Source organism: Ilyonectria robusta (genome assembly GCF_021365365.1).
Source record: "Ilyonectria robusta strain PMI_751 chromosome Unknown BGZ61scaffold_1, whole genome shotgun sequence".
NCBI lineage: Eukaryota > Fungi > Ascomycota > Sordariomycetes > Hypocreales > Nectriaceae > Ilyonectria > Ilyonectria robusta.
Genome location: NW_025764435.1, coordinates 1,801,093 through 1,813,899, shown reverse-complemented (window position 1 = coordinate 1,813,899; position 12,807 = coordinate 1,801,093). Strand labels below are relative to the sequence as shown.

General features: G+C 55.7%; 5 protein-coding genes and 1 non-coding gene across 6 annotated transcripts; 1 reads left to right on the top strand and 5 right to left on the bottom strand.

The window, feature by feature from the left end:
* Window positions 1-430: 430 nt before the first annotated feature.
* BGZ61DRAFT_438008 (uncharacterized protein) lies at window positions 431-4,929 on the bottom strand. Its single transcript, XM_046244193.1, has 2 exons — window positions 2,787-4,929; window positions 431-2,738 (listed from the first exon to the last, which is right to left on the bottom strand). The coding sequence occupies exons 1-2, from the start codon at window positions 4,661-4,663 to the stop codon at window positions 707-709; spliced, it is 3,909 nt and encodes a 1,302-aa protein (XP_046112069.1). The 5' UTR covers window positions 4,664-4,929; the 3' UTR covers window positions 431-706.
* A 61-nt stretch (window positions 4,930-4,990) lies between these two features.
* Window positions 4,991-6,079, bottom strand: BGZ61DRAFT_543417 (uncharacterized protein). Its single transcript, XM_046255246.1, has one exon. It carries the CDS (start codon window positions 5,934-5,936, stop codon window positions 5,319-5,321), a length of 618 nt encoding a protein of 205 aa, XP_046112068.1. The 5' UTR covers window positions 5,937-6,079; the 3' UTR covers window positions 4,991-5,318.
* Window positions 6,080-8,239: 2,160 nt separating this feature from the next.
* On the bottom strand, window positions 8,240-10,285 carry BGZ61DRAFT_438004 (uncharacterized protein). Its single transcript, XM_046244192.1, has one exon. The coding sequence runs from the start codon at window positions 9,950-9,952 to the stop codon at window positions 8,633-8,635; it is 1,320 nt and encodes a 439-aa protein (XP_046112067.1). The 5' UTR covers window positions 9,953-10,285; the 3' UTR covers window positions 8,240-8,632.
* Window positions 10,268-11,020, bottom strand: BGZ61DRAFT_438003 (uncharacterized protein). Its single transcript, XM_046244191.1, has one exon. It carries the CDS (start codon window positions 10,903-10,905, stop codon window positions 10,564-10,566), a length of 342 nt encoding a protein of 113 aa, XP_046112066.1. The 5' UTR covers window positions 10,906-11,020; the 3' UTR covers window positions 10,268-10,563.
* A 329-nt stretch (window positions 11,021-11,349) lies between these two features.
* BGZ61DRAFT_t7 lies at window positions 11,350-11,444 on the bottom strand. The gene has a single exon. It is a non-coding gene; the product is annotated as a tRNA-Ile (tRNA).
* A 144-nt stretch (window positions 11,445-11,588) lies between these two features.
* BGZ61DRAFT_12350 (uncharacterized protein) lies at window positions 11,589-12,580 on the top strand. Its single transcript, XM_046237056.1, has one exon. It carries the CDS (start codon window positions 11,687-11,689, stop codon window positions 12,479-12,481), a length of 795 nt encoding a protein of 264 aa, XP_046112065.1. The 5' UTR covers window positions 11,589-11,686; the 3' UTR covers window positions 12,482-12,580.
* The last annotated feature ends 227 nt before the right edge of the window (window positions 12,581-12,807 follow it).

Genomic DNA, 12,807 nt, shown 5'->3' with positions numbered 1-12,807 from the left:
ATACCTTCATCCTCGCAAAAAGAAAACCCTATTCTCGCCGTGTTGTCTTCATCTCCTCCACCCTCGGTAGCCTGACCCTCAAGTCCTACGCCAGCCTCTGGTTCTTCGCCAGGGGTAACGGCTTTGGCGTCTACACGCACATCCAGGCCGTGCTGTACTACGCCACCGAGCACGAGAAGAATACCCGCTGGAGGATCAACAATGCTGATCCGGGATACTACTGCGGCACCAAACTGAATGGCTTCCAGGAGACGGCGGCTCCCGGGCTAGGGGCCATCAGCGCGTGTCGGCTGTCTACCATCGTCGAGAACAGTGAGACAGACACGTTGGCGAATGTCAACCTCGCCATCTTATTCTAATGGGTATTAATTACACTAGTGTTCTAGGTAGTCACGGGATAAAAAAGAATAGATATATGATAAAGCATACTTTGTATGTATAAACGATCGCAGCTATGTAGCTATATAATCATCTCGCTGTGAGCAATCCGCTAATGCTAAATGCTCGCCAGAAATGCAAACGCATCGGCTGTCACAACAAAAACCCCAAACGCCATTGCCAGCGCAGCTACCTATTCCATATAGTGCTCCCGTCAATTCCTCCTTCCGTTTCCTGTATCCCTTTAAAAAGCAACTCCCCTCCCATCCCTCCATTCAAGCTCTCATGTATCAAAACAATGTTGTTGCGGTGAAAAGGGTTCCCGTGCTCACTGCTCGCTGTACGAGGTGGCAGGACGGCTCCAGCTATCCTGATCACCACGCATTGCGCGCAAGCGGTAGGGCATGAGGGCGTTGCGGAGGCCAACCTCATGCATGCGCTGCTCGCGAAGACCGATCCACCCGGCGGAGGGTTGGCGGCGGTGACTGGCGGAGACCTGGCGCGGGAAGATGGCGCTCTTGGGTGGTGCGTCGATGGGAGAAGCATCGCCGCTGTGAAAGGGCCCTTTGTCCAGTGTCAAGGCTGTCGAATAACGACGCTCTGGGAGGGTGTTGGTGCGAGGGCGTATGAGAACGGGTGGCAGGTTGGCGCGCTCGAAGCGAGGGGGCTCGGGGAGCTCGTCGAACGCCGAGATGATGCGAGTTCGATCTTCAGGGGTGAGGAGCCTCTCCACCGGGGCAGAGTGTGCAGGTGGAAGGGCGGGAGTTCCTCTTGTCAGGGGAAAATAGCTGCCGCTAACGGCTTCATCATCAGAAATATCCTCTTCGGGAACTGGCGCAAGCATGGGAGAAAGCATGGGAGAATCCATAGGAGACGAGTGCCTGCTGAGAGTAGGCGAAGACTCGTACTCCATCTCATCAGGCATCACAGATTTACCGTTCTCCTCTGCAGAAAGGAGGGGTTTCTTTGGTGTAGAAGGCGGAGACTCAACTGTCTCGGACTTCTTCTCCTCGGGCACTTCTGCCTCGAGGATTACATCCTTGGACCCATCATCCTTGGATTCTTCCTCCTTGAGGACTTCATTCTTGGGTTGTTCATCCCTAGGCTGATCCTCCATGGAGATGCCAGAGTCACTGGAACTGCGAACATTCTCGGGCTGGAGGGCTTCTGCAACCTGGAGGAGAGTCGTCTCAGACTGTTCCTGGTGTTCCTCGGAGACTGCAAGCTCTTGGACGAGGGTCTGCTCCTCCTTGGGCTTTTCAACTTCGGTGGTGACCTCCTCAGCCTTTGACTCAGTGTGGGAGCTGTGCTCGTGAGGAGGCTCAGGGAAATCATCCAGGGCGATGTTTTCCTTGGGTTCCTCAACTGCGTCCGACTCGGGAGAAACCTCACGCTCAACACTGACAACAGGTACGACCTCGGAAGTCGCCCTCGCGGCTTCCGAGACCTGCTTCTCAGCCTCGACGGTGGGCTCAACCTGAACCTCAGCTGGAATCTCCTTAGGTTGCTCAACTATCTCCTTGGGAGATGCCAGTTCGGTTGTGGCAGGCTCCAGAGTCTTTTCTCCGGACGCGTTGGGTACCTCTTCGACGGCAGGAGTTGGCTTCTCCGTGGATTCAATCTCCTCCCGAATGCTGGGGGGAGCAGTGCTAGTCCCGACGCTCGTCTCAGACTTGGAGCTGGCCTCGACTGCCTCTGGCACCAAACCAGCGGAAGCTGACTGGGGTTGAGGCGCATCATTGGCGTCGACCATCTCCCACGGCTCATCATGGGAGATCTCGCTCTTCTCAGCAATACTAGGAACGGCTGTCTCCTTAGAGACAACCTCCTTGGAGACAACCTCTTCGGGTTTGGACTTCTCAAGAGTAGTTTCGGTCTTAACAGGTTCAGTCACCTCGACGGGAATAGCGACCTTCTCTACTGTTGGTTCTTGAGGCGTGGTCTCCTCGGTAGAAACCAGGGTAACAGGCTGCTCAGCGGCCTTGGGGGCCTTGGCAGCTTCAATCACCGCGGGCTCCTTGAGCTTCTCTTCTGTCTTTGGTGCTGAAACAGGGGTTGAAATGACCGCCTGGTGGATGACCGAATCCATGTTTCCAGACAGATCAGGCATGCGAGTATCCAGGGATCGTCGCGTCGCCTTCCTCTCGGGAGTCTCCGGGAGTCGATCCTTGATGAGCTGGATCGGCTCATCTTCTGGGTACCGATGGAATTCCGTCACGCCGCGAGCGATGGCATCAGCGTCGGACTGTTCCTCGTAGATGATTCTCCTACCATCGTCGATGATGCGGAGGCCCTCGTTGGACTGGTCGTGGGGCATGGCCCGGGCGGACTGGGGGGTAACAATGATGCTGTCACGAGGGCTGATGCTATCAGTATCCACCAGGCTTGGAGTAGACGGGGGCTCGGACAGATTTTCGTCATCGGCGATGAAGTCAGCCATGTAGCCGTACTTCTTTGCCATTTCAACGCCAGATGGAACGCGTTGCAGATCAGCCGGGGCAGTGCTGACGGGGGTCGAAGGGGCCAGGGATGAAGGGGCCAGAGACGGCTCCCTTAAGGATGGCTCCCTCAGGTTCTCCTTAGCATGCTTCTTGGAAAGAGTGTGGTCAGATCGCCCGCTACCAACGGATCGGGCGAGAGACAGTTCAGAGGAGGGTCGGGCGGTGTTCTTCAGGGCGTTGTTGTCTACTGGCGTGCTGTTGGCTTTCGGGCCGGCTGACGCACCACTGGCGCGCAGCTTCAGGTTGGGCAAGAAGTCGGAGCAGTCGAGGGCGCAAGTATCCTTGCACAGCATTGTAATGTCGGCACGGATACGCTCCTTGAGCTTCGCCTCGAGGGCTTTCCTCTCCAGGTCGCGGGATGAGTACTTCTCAAGGGGGGTGTGGTCGTCGCCGCCGGCTCCGTCAAGGAAGCCGTCGTAGATGAGATGGCCACGCTTGTGAGCGGTCATGATGGCTAGGGCATCTTCATGGCCCTCAAGAACGTTGCTGATGCCGGCTTGGAGGCGCTCCATGATGGCCTCTACGGTTTGGCGACAGTAGGTGACGGAGGAGTCAAGGCGGACGGTCAATGGCTCATGGACAGACCAGTTCTTGCCGCGCAGCTCGCGAATGCGGAGTGTGAGGTCATCCATGGAGCGGACCGACTTGTCAGACATGTCACGGGCTTTTTCAAGCTTGGCCTTCACAGAGTTGGCGAACTCGTCAAAGTCGCGGCCATTGGGATCGTTGAAGAGGACCTTGCTGGTCTGAATGCGGTGGGAAAAGTAGTTGTAGTCAGGTCCAAGGTTGTTTCTTACCTTGACCATGACATCAACGGCGCCATCTTCAACATGCTGGCAGCCACCGCTACCCTCGAGGCCATTGCACGAGCGGTGACGCTTGTCAAACTTACGCTTGTACGAATCAACGGGGTCGATGATGAGGTTGGAGACGCGGGTCGTGAGCTCCTCGCCAAGCAGGAGGGTCAGGGGAGTGGGCTGGCGACTGTCTATCTTGATGGAGGCATTGCGGTTCTCGGGGTAGCGAATGGCACAGCGGCTGCGGAGGAACAGCTCAATGGTATAACCGGGAACCAGCTCGAAAGCCTGGGTGTTGTAGATGAAGCGGGATCGCGGAATGCAGCTAATTGCTTGGGGCCGGCCGGTGGAGGGCCGGACCGTCTCGGACTCGAGGTTGACGGGCTCCGTCTCAGGCGACTCAGGCCATCGGAAGCCCGGGTCGTGGCGGACCAGGAAGAGGCCGACAATGCGGTCAGTAGCGGATACGACCTCACGGGCGTCGTCGGCGGTCGGGGCATACTCCTGGAAGGAGCGCAGAGACTTTTCGACCAGGGTCAGGCCCTCTCGCTCGACGCGGTACGTGATACGATAGCGCAACGGCTTGACATCGCGATGGGGCTTGCGCAGCGGGTCCAGAGCGGAGCAATCGTGGCGGGTGATAAGCTCGGCACAGCAGTGCTGCAGGCGAGAAAGCAACGCCTGGCAAAGGCGGTCCGAGGCAACAAGCTGCGAGGAAGCCTCGTAGTCACGGACGTGGTCGGAGGGGTGAGGTCCTTCGAACTTGACCTGGATGTGGACGCGCAGGCCGGGCTTCTTGACCTTGGGGGACGACGACGAGAACGACGAGAGCGAGAGCGACAGGCCGGTCGAGGGCCGGATCAGCTCCGAATTCCGGTTCTTTTTGCGGCCGAGCAGCGGGAAGCGGCGCTTAGTGCCGAGCGACGACGAAGGCGACGATGATAAGGCCGACTGGCCATCTGCGGTGCTAGGCCGTCGAAGCGGCATATTGAGTAATTCTTACCAGTAAATGGTGTTTTTGTTCCTTTGCGAGGGAGGGGGTTATTCCGGGTGATGGATAATGGATATCCAAGGCAATTGGGAGGTGGGGAGTGAGAAAAGAGCGAAGATCCAGTCCTCAACGACACGCCGGGTCCATCGAGGACAGGGCCTGGGGACGAATTGGCGCGGGAGGGTGAGGACTGACGGTCGTACGCAGACACGTCCAGCCGGCCGATGATGAGTTTTCTTCTTTTTTTTTTTTTTTTCCTTTTGAGATTCGCCTGGTTCGCGTTCCAGCGAAGAGTTTGCGAGAAACAAGAAAAGGGAGGGAAAAATTGAACGGGAAAAGCAAGCAAGGGTTTGGAGCAGGAGGAACCTGGCGGAATGGTCTAGGCGGAGGCGGGGGACGAGGAGCGGGCGATTGCAAAACGCGGGCGGCGGGAGGCGGGAGAGCGGAGTCTCAGTAATGCGGTCGGTCGGTGAAAAATCGCGTAGGTTCCAATGCCGATGGAGACGATCTCGTGCGTCTTTTCCCTGTGAGTCGTAGGGTGACTTTTTTTCTTGGTCTCTTTGTTGCCTTTGCACGACAGCTTGCGTCCTTGCTTGGATGCGTTGGCGTCGGCTGCTAACTCTGTGACTTTCTGCGGCTACGGCTGCAAAGCTACAAGCTACTGCTGTACACGCACAGTAGTCTCCGATAAGTCAGGTCAATGAGGCGAACCACTTGATGCAATCGTCTGGAGCGGGGGGGGAGAGGGGGGCAGAGAGAGAGAGAGAGGCACAGAGTGGTCCTCGGTGAGTAATGGGGAAAGGGTGAACGGTAAGTGGTGAATGGGAAGTAAGAAGGGATCGACTGCGAGAGTCGGGAAGTTGAGAGAGAACGTGGGAGAGGGTCGGGCGCATGAGCGAGGCGGGTCTTTAAAAAGCTATATGCAATCCAAATGCAGTGGCCCAATCCATCATCCTCTCTCCAACCTCCAACCTCCAACCCTCCAAGGGCGGGTTCCCCGGTGTACTGTAGTTTGTCCCCTGGTTGACGTCCAGGGCAAGGCTCCCAAGTCCCAAGTCCCCCAAGTCCCAAGCCATGGGTTTCCCAATTCGTCGTCGTCCCTCTCGACTTCGTACCGGGTCCCGATTCTCTCAGGTCACCCCCAGCCCGCCGCCCCAGCCCAGCCAAGGGCTTCCCAGAAGGCGGCGCAAAGTGGACTGTCATCATGCGCGCCGGGACGCGCCGGCGGGGCTGCCCTTGGCCATCATGCCACGACGCGGCCGGGCCCATGCTGGACAGCGAATTCGTTTCGAACGTCCAGAGTCACGATGCTCGATGCTGCAATGCTCGATGCTGCCAACCCAATCACTGGGCTATCCCTCGCACACCCCTCCGCCTCATTGTCTCCCGGCGGCGCAGCAGCAGCCCAGTAACGGCCGGTCCAGATGAAAGATGACGGCGGGATTGGGTTTGCTCGAGGTATGTGGCTATGGAGGCGTCGAGTTGCGTGGGCTGATGGAGCCTTTTCTGTCGTCGGGTGCACAAGCCAGGCGCTTGGCCCTCAGCGGCTATTACCAGAGACCCGTAAAGAGGTACCACAAGTACGGAGCAGTAGCTTCGTAGCCCACCCGAGTGCGCAACCAACTGCACGACAGCCATACAGGACGCCGCTGCTGGACATCGACTTCCATGGATCCTTTTTTCGGGTTCCAGCAAGGTTCCAACGCACGTCATCCCAGAAGCCCAATCCAGCGGCCCGGCCAGCGCAACACCCGCCGTCAGGAGAAAAGGGTTGGTAATCCGCCTGGATTGGGTCGTACCGTCGCAGTCAGGACTCATGCAGCTTTACGGGACGGGTGTGGAGGTTAGGTTAGGTTTTCCCGCCAGCGGCCGGTGTACCTAACGGAGTGAAGTGCAGGAAAACGCAGTGGGGTTCCCGGCACCGTTCAGACTTTCAGCGCTCTCGCCCGCTAACTGGCGTCTCCCCATTTCCGTCGTGGTCCGATTTACGTCCGGGCAGGCTTTTTTTCAGGCTTTTTCCCAGGGCATAAGCTCAGGCTCCGGCTCGAGCTCCCTCTCTAGCCCTGGCGCCCGGGTGAGATGAGAGAGACCCTTCTCAACTCCGGGGTCCTTTTTTTTTTCATCGCATCATTTTTGGGGGGTTTCCTCCATATTCTTTCAGCTGAAGGGCAAATCACTCTGGAAACAAACATCCCGCCCTGTCTCTCGTCTTTTGCCCCCCGCCCGCTGAGGAACGCTGAGCAAATTTTCTTGATCCTTTCTTTTTCCCTTATCTGCTAACAAACTGAGGCCCCCTCTCCCGCCGCGGCACGGGCTCGGCACCTCAAAGACGTGGTGCTGTTTAAGAGGGGATTAGGGCCTGATGGACCCCCTGCTATAGCCTGAGCCTCCAGCCTCCAGCAATGACCGGCAGCTCCAGTCGGAGGTTCCAGTGGCCTACAGCTGCTCCGTAGCTGTACAGTAGCCTGGCTGGATCAAGACTGGGACGGACGATCGCCGCATGGTGGCCTCCACTGGACCTCCACTGGACCTCCACTGCTGGAGCCTATTCCACTATCCCACCATTCCCACTATTCCACTCCTCTTCCACGCTTCCAAGTCTTGTCATCAGTCACATTTCTGCAACCCGCAATCCCACTACCTACGCAAGCCATCAGCGCCCAGCCTTCTACTTCCAGAGGACCCAGCCAGCCTCTTGCATTTGGTCTTACCCGTTTCCTCTAGTGCGGGATATCTGGGATATCTCGGGGTAAACCAATTGGTCGGCTCGCCTTCTTTTACCTTTTTCCCGTTCGCTGGGCGTTTCTCACGCGCTCCTCCTCGACTCGTGGTGGTGTCCCCCCCGCAGGCCTGGTCTCGGCAATGGCCCGTCCTCGATTGGAGGTGGCCGCAGACCCAAGATCTCGCCCCCCGAGGCCACCGGCCACCACACCCGGCCACCCAGCAAGGGTCCCCGGAACACCCCCCGTAAGTTGACCCCCCCGTATGGAAGTTAACCCCCGTAACACCCCCCGTAACCAACCCTCCAGCCCGGACAGAGGTGTCCAGCTGCTCACACGACATTGCCCAGTTAGACACCACACCAGAGTCAACAAGGCGTCAATATCAACAACCCAATGGAATCCGTAATCAATCGTCCTTTCCTGCCATTGAGCGCCACGTACAGAGCCAACTCAGCACCAAACTGCAAGCCGCATTCTTTGGCCTCGTCCCGCCTCGCCGTGCCTCCATTGACTCGGCTGCGCAATCTCCTGCCCATCGTTTCGTCGCATGTTCCCATGTTCCCATGCTCCCGTGTTGGACACTTCTCGCAACTGGCCTGATGAGGTCTCGGGTGCAATTTCACATGGGAAGTTTTGCTGCCTGCTTGCCTGTCTGTCCGCCGCACCGGTAACCAACCCGTTTACTCTCGTCCGTTTACTCTCGTCTGGCGCGTTGCTGGCAATGGGATCCCGAACCTTACGTCACCATCTGGCCATCGCGGCCATCTCACCCTCACTCGCCCCTCGCTCGGTGTTCTGTCGGTTGCTCACACAACAACAAAAGTCGGATCATAATTTCACATGTGCCGCGTAGTTTTCTTTTTCTTCCGTTCCTCTACTCTCCCACGCTGCACGATGCACTCCGTGTCCATGTGGATCAAACGACTGGGGTGTGCAGGGCTAATCCGACTCAGTCCTATCGACTCAGCTAAATGACTTGCATACATATTCCGAGTCCATCCTTACCCTGTCCTTACCTGGTGATTCCGTCCCATCATGCCTCACATATCTCTCATACCTCATTCATCCGCAACCCGATTCTCTCCGGCAACGCATCCTCAAGTCCGTCCCCGTAGGCCATCGCCTACCAACTTGAGGAATCCCTACCCTACACCAATCCACTTATACCGACCCTCCATGCCATCCCACGTCCTACGTCTCATGATCCCCCATGCCACCGGCAGTTTCCCCCCGTCCATGTTCTCACACAATTCTCACCTGTTCCAGGTCCCGTTGCTCCGGCGTCCATCCTTCGCCCCTCATGAACCCGTGCACATACGTCTCGCCAACCAGCCGGTATCCCGTCGGGCCCGGCCACAGAATAAACGGCGTCCGGCCGCCCTCGAGAAGCCAGATTTCCTCCCCGGCTTTGAGGTCCCGGTGACCCAGGCCCATATACCCTTTTCGGGTGACATACGGTGCCCGGCCTGGCAGCGTCTTAGACAGTCTATAAACCATGTCTGCCGTCGACCTCCTCCTCGCGCTTAGCCCTGGCCCCTCGACTCTCGACCGGGCCATATCCTCCTTCGTCAGATACAGCCAGCTCTCTCCCGTTGTGGACTTAAATAATTTAAGTTTCAACTGTGCCAGATCCAAGCGGCCTGCTTCGGTCAATTTATGCATCCTTAGAAGGGTCAAGTGTCCCCACATCCCGCGGAATGCTTCTGCGTATGTCAGTGGGCCATCCGGCACGAATGAATCCGCCACCATGGTGAAGCAGAGTGCCTCCTGTGTCGGCTGGCCCGTGGGTCCATATGTCTCTCCCAATTCCAAGATTTTCTGTAGGAACCACTCAATCTCTGTCTCACCAGATATCTGAATGTGATTTGGGAAGTCCGGGCCCCGTTCCTGGATGACATCAAGTCGGATACCAGACAACACGAGACAGTTGTCTTCAAACTCGACGACTCTCTTTGCCTTACCGGCCCGAGTCCGAGTCAGTGTTGCATCGAAGTCTACGCTTTTGTTGTCGCGAACTCGGCGATACAAAGGAACAGCGATAGGCCGCCGAGAGTAGTCAGGCACCCACGACGGTATATCTGCCCAGACGCCATGCCAAGTCGTCTCTCCCACGTCATTGAGGACATCCAAGATGGACATTCCCTTCAGCAGGCTTCTGGTAAATTGGACGTATACCTTGTGTGTTGACAGAGTGTAGCTAGGCGAGCCGTATGTTTTGCCCTCGGGCAGCGCCAGTTTCGTAAGTGCTTGCCATCCGTAAATGGCATCCTCTTTGTCGTCGAACTTCGCGCCTCGCAGCATGCGCATGATATAGGCGATCTGGCAGTAGATCTCCTCTTGACTATCCCGCAAGGGGCCAAACTGCCTTGTAACCTCCCATCGCCGAGCTTCAGCGGAGCCCCTCACCCACAACCTCCGGATCCACCCGTACGCTTCCATTCCCCCGACGACATCTAGCATTCGATGAAATGTAACCCACAGCTTAGTCGACCTGGTGAGGTGATAGTTGAGCACCTGGCGCGCCGCCGGGGCAGATGCAAAGATGAACCGTTCCAGAGCCATCCAATCCCAGGAGCGTCGTCCGCATGCCAACTCGACGTGCTGGGCGAGTAGAACTTCTTGAATCCAGCCATGACGGTAGAAGAACTCATGTCTCGCAACAAATGTGCAAAAATGTAGCAGCTCTTCTTCGGCCCAACGATGTATAATTTCGTCCCTCGGAGAGCTTTCTGCACCATCGTCCTCAAATAGCTTGCACCAAAATGCGGCGAAGACCTTTTCGTCCCTTTCTCCCAAATACTTTGGGAGGAACTCTCCCAAAGTCCGGGACACACCTTCTGGTGGTTCGTTACCAGATAGCCACACAATTGTCTTTAGCCCGGTTTTGTAGATGCTTCCTAGTTGCGTCACCTGACGGTCACGCTCTTCGGCATTTTCGAGATTGATGCAAATAGAATCAACCCATAAGTACGTTTCTTCCGTCTTAGAGTCTGCTTTGCTGTCTGGGTCGATGCGCATCAGGTCTCGTGGGCGGTACCTTTGCTGTTGGTACGCCATCTGGAGAAAGTCGACAACGCTCTGGTGGACCTTGAGCTGCCCGCCGTTCACCTTGATGCTCACCAAGTCCGTCTTTGACACGACTTTAGTTGGAAAAGCCGATATGATGCGGTTTGCTAATGAGCCTGCCAATGAGCCTGCCCAGGATTCTCCGGAAGATCCGTTTGGTTGGGTTTGAGCATCTGTTTTAGTCTGAGCGTCCAGTTTACTCTGAACTTCTGGCTCACTCTGAACTTCTGGCTTTCTCGAAGCCCTCGGCTTGCACTGAGCGTTCGGATTACTCGGTGCGTCTGTGTCGCTGAAATGCGAGCAGCCAATGACTCTGTCCCACTCCGCGGTAATCCACCGATTGATCGAGGGACCTCGGGTGTAGGACAGTACATGAAAGGGAGGCGCATCTTTGAGGGTAAAGTGTTGAAGTGCGACACGAAAACCACCCTGTGAGGAGTTTGCCGCATCAGGTACAAGTTGAATGAGCCGAAAGTCGCCGTCGCCTTCTAATGGCCGGTGAACTGGGGTTTTGAGCGCCGTCTGGATCGTATTCCACGTGAATGCATACATGTTGGCTGTGTATTGCGTGTTTACCGGAGGAGAAGTGAACAAACGAGGCCGAGTCGATGGCGAGTTCCATGGCTGCTTGATAAAGGCCGGTAGGAAGGGGCTGTGTAGAGGTATGGTTTCATTCAAGCAGGCCTGTATTCCTACGACCTTGTTAGTGACCTCGGTTGGGCTTGGCGGTCAACCAACGACCAACATCGCTGTAAGGATACGACGTTGTAAATAACCAAATTACACTTATCATCCTCATCTATGTAGTGAATAATGGATCCTGTTGACTGCTTCGAGAAAAAGAAAATAGGCAAAAAGTCCAAAAAATAATTCGGAAGGCATCAAGAGTCTATTGCTCCCGGCAGGGCTTGAACCTGCGACCCTCGCATCACCAACACTGGCAATTGAAGTATTAGTACGATGCTCTAACCAACTGAGCTACGGAAGCCATCCGAATTGGAAGTGACCGAGACAACCCTGGTCTATACGATTCAGCCCACCAAACACAAGCAATTCTGGGGCACTAACAGGCCCCGCTTCCATAAATATCGTGCCCCTCTTCAAACCCTGACAGTCCCCACACAACTCTGATCATCCATCAACCTAACAAGACCAATCCATCCTAAGACCGATCCTTTCTTAGACTGATCCTACCATAGACCGATTCATCCAACAACCCGGTTCACAATCATGTCGAGTCAATTCTCCCTCTTTCCATTACTTCCACAAGAGATCCAAGATCTTATTTGGATCCAGGCCGCCAAGCGCGAGCCAATGGCTCACTTTGCCACCCTGGAACTGCAAACAACTCCCCCCCGCCTCTTGTCTCCAATCGAAGATAAAGTCAACTATTACCGGGCACCCCCGGATAACCAAGAGGATGCCTTGCTTCGTGCCTGTCGACGCTCTCGATCGATAGCCAAGACGGAGCGAAAAGAGTGGACGATTACCGAGCCGTTCGACCTCGATAAGGGGAAGACATTACCAGCCCTTAAAATAGATGGGAAGCATGATCTTGTTCTTCTGACGCCCGGATGGAGTCTTGCACTCCAACAACAACTTCCCGTGATCCTGAATGTACATCCTAAGCTGCATCTTCGTTTTCTTGGTGTACCCTGGTCGCCTAGAATCGGGGACTGGGCTGTGGTCGGTCCGTGGCCACAGAGTAAATCGATTCAAGTGCTCGTCGCTGTTGCATTCCAGCAACTCCGTGTTTTCTATGTTCTCATTAGCCCCGAAGACCTTCAACAAGCGTATGGTACAATGCCCCCCCGCAGAACAGAGGGAGACGCCAATAGCTTTCGATGTGGGAATCGGGAGTTCTATGAAGTATCGGAGCCATTGGGTCTGGAACGACCGCTCGGTCTGAGGGAACCTTTTAGAATTGTGGACTATATGAGGAACTCCAGGCCCCTCGACAGGCGGATTCCGACAGCCATGAGTATGTTGGATGCAAGGCTTCTAACTTGGAGAGCAATTAACTAGATGGGGATAGATGGGGAGTTTGAAGGTCGAGGGTTTGGAAGCTAGAGCTTGCGGTTGGCACACCGGAACTCTATCCCGGCAAAATGTAATCATGAAACATATTTCAATTGGGTTTACACTGCACTTCTTCATATAGTAATTATTTTTCTGCTCTAGCCAATTTTATTGTCTAAATCAACATCATTTGGTTCCCATACTCCCACTCCAAACAGCAACAAATCAAGACCAAGGCGTCCTTCACGGCGCCAAACTCTCCAAGAGCGATTGGCCCAGCAAGCTTCAAGATACCATCAAAGAGAGAAAATAGGGGAAGCGGATACAACGTG

Excerpts from the sequence above, each read along its gene's own strand:
- BGZ61DRAFT_438008 (XM_046244193.1), bottom strand. The coding sequence starts at position 4,663 with ATGCCGCTTCGACGGCCTAGCACCGCAGATGGCCAGTCGGCCTTATCA. Across the intron at positions 2,739-2,786 it reads ATCGCCGATGACGAAAATCT|CCCTCGTGACAGCATCATTG; the intron begins GTCCGAGCCCCC and ends TGATAGCATCAG.
- BGZ61DRAFT_543417 (XM_046255246.1), bottom strand. The coding sequence starts at position 5,936 with ATGGGCCCGGCCGCGTCGTGGCATGATGGCCAAGGGCAGCCCCGCCGG.
- BGZ61DRAFT_438004 (XM_046244192.1), bottom strand. The coding sequence starts at position 9,952 with ATGGCTCTGGAACGGTTCATCTTTGCATCTGCCCCGGCGGCGCGCCAG.
- BGZ61DRAFT_438003 (XM_046244191.1), bottom strand. The coding sequence starts at position 10,905 with ATGCGGCAAACTCCTCACAGGGTGGTTTTCGTGTCGCACTTCAACACT.
- BGZ61DRAFT_12350 (XM_046237056.1), top strand. The coding sequence starts at position 11,687 with ATGTCGAGTCAATTCTCCCTCTTTCCATTACTTCCACAAGAGATCCAA.